Source organism: Aristolochia californica, unplaced genomic scaffold, assembly GCF_029961685.1.
Source record: "Aristolochia californica isolate CCGP_79_NKW_82.1479 unplaced genomic scaffold, dmAriCali1.0.hap1 SCAF_3, whole genome shotgun sequence".
NCBI classification, from domain to species: domain Eukaryota; kingdom Viridiplantae; phylum Streptophyta; class Magnoliopsida; order Piperales; family Aristolochiaceae; genus Aristolochia; species Aristolochia californica.
Genome location: NW_027181992.1, coordinates 38772833 through 38778693, shown reverse-complemented (window position 1 = coordinate 38778693; position 5861 = coordinate 38772833). Strand labels below are relative to the sequence as shown.

The window sequence follows — 5861 nt, the reverse complement described above, 5'->3', positions numbered from 1 at the left end:
CAAAATCAGAAATTGCATCTTGTCAACAAACATAGACTTTCAAGTCCTAGTTCTCATAAACAAGAGAAGATTTAGGACCACGTTTATGCAAAATAACAAAGCTAGACTAAAGGCAAAACAAAATTGAGGTGAATAGAGACAAATTTTGGTTTCCTATCAAAGAGATAAAATGACTTGAAGGTTGATGTTTCAGACTTAATTTATTTTTTATTTTTGAATTTATGTCAACAGTCCAGTGAAGGCTATTGCAAATTTGTTTGATTTGTTATAGTATGTTTCTGCCATCTGAAAACGATTCTAGAGATTAACTTCGGGTGTAACTTATTGATTTATTTTCTGCAATACATAAAAAGCAAAGACTACTATGATCACTCCGATCTTATTCGACCCGAACATTCTCAGTCTTGACTTCAGATAAAAGAGACGAGGCAGGAAAGAGTAGTGGCACAAGAATGCTGCTCTTCAATGACACGCTTTGGCAGTTGGTAAGCATTGCAGAGGGCACGTAGGGTGCATTCGTGTCATCTCCTATCTTCCTACTGCATGTCCATAAATGGCGCCCTTTGTAGTTCATGATTGAATCAACAAGCCTCTCTCTCTCTCCTGCCTTCTTCTCCTTCCTGTACTTTATTGATCCAGAGCTATAAGTCTTCTCATTACTGTCAGGAATGGCATCAGATGAACAGCAGTTCCCGCCTCAGAAGCAGGAATCACGGCCGGGAAAGGAGCATGACATGGTACCTGCCCCTCAAACCATCAACCCTGATTACATACCCGCCAACAGGCTCAAGGTTCGTAGGAATTTTGAACAGGTCATTAATTGATCGTCGATTTAACCGTCCTGGTGGTTAATTAATTAAGTGAAGTCATTGCAGGGGAAGGTGGCTCTGGTGACGGGTGGAGACTCCGGGATAGGAAAAGCTGTGTGCTGCTACTTCGCTCTGGAAGGTGCAACAGTGGCCTTCACCTACGTGAATTCTCACGAAGAAAGCGATGCCTTCGCCACCCTCAAGATTCTCATGCGGTTGAAAACAAGCGGAGCCAAGGATCCTATAGCTATTCCTGCCGATCTCGGTTTCGAAGAGAACTGCCGGAAAGTGGTGGACGAGGTGATTGACGCCTTTGGTCGAATCGATGTTCTTGTCAATAACGCGGCCGAGCAGCACGAAAAAAGCTCCAACCAAGAGATCTCGGAAGAGCTGCTTGAGAGGGTATTCAGGACCAACGTCTTCGCTTACTTCTTCCTTTCCAAGTAACGGTTTTTCTCCTCCTCCGTAATAACTACGCTGCCGTTATTTAATCAGTGTAATTCTTTTAAAACAAATTCAGTCGATCCCTGCTGCTTTTCTCTGGTGTAGGCATGTTCTGAAACACATGGGAGAGGGGGGTAGCATCATCAACACCACGTCCGTGAACGCATACAAGGGAAACCCCCGTCAGCTGGAATACACATCGACAAAAGGGGCCATCGGGTCCTTCACCAGGGGACTGGCCCTTCAGCTGGTAGAGAAAGGAATTCGTGTCAATGGCGTTGCTTCGGGTCCGGTGTGGACTCCATTAATAGTAGCCAGCTTGAGTAAAGACTCAATTCCGAGCTTCGGCACCGAGGTTCCTCTGGGGAGGGCCGCGCAGCCGCATGAAATCGCGCCCTCCTTTGTCTTCCTCGCCTCCAACCACTTATCTTCGTACTTCACCGGCCAAGTCCTTCATCCCAACGGCGGCGCCATCGTGAATAGCTGATGGAACTATCACAGAGATTATAGAGCTGAATAAGTATCGTCTTCGTATCTGCTTCCACCTGGATCATGCTATCGCCCATATGAGTGTTTTAGAAAAACGTACAGTGGGTATCAATATGAGATTTTGTTTTTTTTTTAAAGACGTTTGTGACAGTATTTAATGTTAGATTGTATTTTTAAAATTTGTCCTTTTTATCTCACAATCCAGGCAGTTACTTCCTTGGGCAGGAGGTTTTTATCGATTAGTTTTTTACTTAAAAATTAATGGATGCGTCACTTTTATGACGCCTCTACTTGTTTAAATTAAGATTTATTGGAGGGAGTATTTAAGTACCACCTCTATGCTTTTTTTATTCAAATTAAAATCCTCTCTTTATATATTTAACATATTTTTTATTTTAATATATTTTATAAAATATTATTTTAGTTTTTAAAGATATTATTTCTACCTTTTATTTATAATAACAAAAATATAAAATTTATATATAACATTTTCTATTTATTATAATAAATTTATAAATTTTATATACAATAGTGGTTCATTGAAATACATTCAATTTGATTGTCCTTAATCGACCGGTAATTGCACCAAGGAAAAACGAATAAAAGGGAGTAAAAAAGTAAGTATTTAAACAAAATTACCTAATTTTCTCCTAGAAATGTCCAAGCCTCTAGCCTTTGATGCATAATGGGATAGATAGGAGCTTGACTAGAATGTATGGAAGGAATAAAATTTGACAAAGGATGGAATGATTTTACAAAAATATGCTCTTACTTTCTCAAAAGGGACATAGAGAAGAATTTTCAAGAAATTGAGAATAGAATGCGGTATATGGCAATAAAAGCTCATAGACTTCTCAAAAAGACGTTTGGTGGGGTATTTTATCCCACCAAACGAACTGTTTTTTGGCTAACAAAACAAGTAACTTTACATTGATCGATTAGTGTAAGTTATCGATGTATAAATTGTGTGTAATGGCTATATTTTTTGTCAAAAGATGACTTATTGATCGATCAATATTCTCCCGTTGGGTCTGACAACTTAAGTTGATCAATCATTGTATAGGGTATGATTGATCAATTAGAATTTCAACCGGCAGGCCTAACAATTATGATCAATCAATGGCTTTGTGATAACCAATCATGCTTTATGTCATTGGTTGACAAAATTTTGTATGATTGATTAGTGTCTGGAGGTCAACCAACATCATTTTACATTACTTGGACAAATTTTGAACGATCGATAAATCTTTTTGGGTTGACCAATCATTCTTTATAGAATAGTTTGGCCATGTTCTGGATGAAAAATCAATCAACCTGTTATGGTCCCTGGTCATAGATCTTGTAACATGGCGTTGTAGGAAAGGATCCAGTGTTGAGTCCTATGATTTAGAACAAGAAGAGAAGGAGATAGAGCACATTCGTTGAAAGGAACCTGGACCTTTGGGTTCGTTGAGGAGAACTCCAATCCTAGGGTTCATTGAGGAGAACTCCAATCCCTAGTTTAGGTAAATCAAGACTTTGCCTTTTTCTATTCCATTTCCCCCCATATAGGGTTCACGACACCAAGAGTTAAAGAGGAAGAAATTACATTTATGCCCCTACAGCTACCCTACTAATAAATTGACTTATAAAATAAATTGAAGGCAAATAACTCAATACTCAATGACTCAGCCACGACACCTCTGAATGACTCGGCCTACTATTGAGTCCATAACATCACTCCCCCTAGAGAAAGATCTTGTCCTCAAAGCTCGTAGGCCTGGAGGAATATCTCCACATCCTCCCATGTGGCCGCTGCGTCATCTGTGTCAGCCCATAGGATGAGGTCCTCCCACATGTTATTGATTTGTGTGGCTTTCAACACTGTGGCTGGAGAGAGTATAACGCGTCCTTCTACCACTGGAGGTAAGAACGGAGGTGGTGGTGGCATTGTACACTTGAAGGGTTTGAGGAGGGACACATGAAAGATATTGTGAAGTTGAGAGTTTGGTGGAAGTTGAAGCTGGTAAGCCACAAGGCCAATGCGCCGACGAACAGAGAAAGGCCTAAAAATTTATGTGAGAGCTTGTGGTGGGGGCCATCAAGGGATTGTTGATGGTAGGGGTGGAGGCGAAGCCACACATAATCACTTGGGTTGTAAGTAACATCTTAGTGCCCCTTGTTATAGTATTCCTTTAGACGAGTCTGAGCTTTCTTGAGACATTGGGTAGTGTCTTGAAGCACTTGATCACGGTCCAGTAGTGCCTGGTCAAGAGCTTCAACTCAGGTGGAGCCTGGAAAATATGAGATCAACCATGGAGGGTCCCTTCCGTATAGAACCCAAAAGGGGGTAGCTTGCAAAGTTGTATGAAAAGATGTATTGTAGCAATATTCTACCCATGGAAGCCATGCGACCCATCGTTTAGGGTGGTCGCCCACAAAGCATCGTAAATACATTTCCATCGTGCGATTAACAATCTCAGCCTAACCATCTGATTGCGGATGATAAGATGTGGAAACTTTAAGTTTGGTACCGCATAATCGGAAGAGCTCCCTCTAGAAGTGGTTGGTAAAGACTACATTAGGATCACTCACGATGGACTCCAAAATGCCATGCAAATGAACAATATTTTCTAAGACACTTGAGCTACTCTGGAAGCTATATAAGGATGCGCCAATGGAATAAAGTGAGAGTACTTTGAAAATCTGTCAACCACCACAAAGAGGAAGAATTTGCCAGAAGTTTTGGGTACACCATTGATAGATGCCATATTCTGACATGAGAACTAAGTTAATTATAATAGAATAACCTTTATAATTGTGTTATAGGTGGTTATTTATCGGTTTTCAAATGAAATGAGCATTTATTGAATTTGGCACTAATCACTGTCGATATTGCATATTTTTCTCTCCTGAATTATATTTCATTGTTTTTAAGGTTTATTTCTTCCTGAAATGCTTTTTATAGATTTAATTATGGAATTTTAGGAGAATTTTGGTGGAGAAGGAGATATTTACCAAAATGCCCTTAGTGAAATGGAGGTGATTTTTAGATCAAATCATTTTAAAATAAATAAGATGGTATTAAAGGAGAGGAGAGAATGTTGAACGGGGAAGGGGGGGAGACCTGAGAGACGAGCGTGAAGCGAAAACAGAGCATCGACCGTCGACCGAAACAGGGGAAGACCCGAGAGGAGTTTCCCTCCGTCGGTCGGCGCGTCACCGTCGTTTGCCATGCCACCGTCGTCCACCGCCATCCAGCAACTGAGAACAAACCCGAGGAGAGCTCGAGAGAGTCTCTGTCGAGGTGAGTTCGACAGTTTCTACTCGCCAGAATAGAGCACCGGAAACAGGGGAGACCCGAGAGGAGTTTCCCACCGTCGCTCGCTGGGCCACTGTCTTTCGCCATGCCACCATCGTCCACCGCCGTCCACTGCCGTCCAACAACTGAGAACAAACCCGAGGAGAGCTCGAGAGAGTCTCCGTCGAGGTGAGTTCGACAGTCGTCGCTCGCCAGACCGAGAAGTGATCCGAGAGGGCTTCTCCGGTGCCACTTCCGCTTTCCGACCATCCTCCGGCGTCGGTTACGTATGTCCGACCATTCCCAGAGCGACTCCGACTCCGACCGAGACTCGAGAGAGCCTGTTAGAGAACTTCATCTCTGTTTCGTTCTTCGCCGGACGTTACCCCCGTCCGTCGGCTTTCAACCTTCGTCGCCGGCGTCGTTTCTACCTTTGGCCACTCACTCTTGCCAACCCGAAGCCATTGATTTTGGGAAATTGCAGCACCCGTGAGAACGAGTTGCTGCCCGAGCGAGAGGAAGGAGAAGGGGAGTAATTCGTCATTTTTGAATTTAATTTTTTCTATAGTGGAAAGATCAACCCAAACTTGTGTGGGAAGGGCGAGTGGTTGAAGGATACCAGTTGGAGATAAATGTTCTGCCTTGTTGCGTTGGCATACATGACAAGAGGTAACCTATTGACTTCATACCCTGCCAATAAAAATCACCTTGAATCCAATGCAACGTCTTGTGAATGCCCTCATGGGTGCAATCATGATAGGTGGATAAAATTACTGCAATCAAGGGAGAAGAGTGCGATAAGTATATTATATTGTCATACAGTATGTTGTCAAGGATAG

The 5861-nt window shown here is 42.2% G+C and overlaps 1 protein-coding gene across 1 annotated transcript; it reads left to right on the top strand.

Annotated features, from left to right (window-relative positions):
- Positions 1–668: 668 nt before the first annotated feature.
- On the top strand, positions 669–1820 carry LOC137960573 (NADPH-dependent aldehyde reductase 1, chloroplastic-like). Its single transcript, XM_068808229.1, has 3 exons — positions 669–791; positions 876–1252; positions 1359–1820. Exons 1-3 carry the CDS (start codon positions 669–671, stop codon positions 1738–1740), a joined length of 882 nt encoding a protein of 293 aa, XP_068664330.1. The 3' UTR covers positions 1741–1820.
- Positions 1821–5861: the final 4041 nt, after the last annotated feature.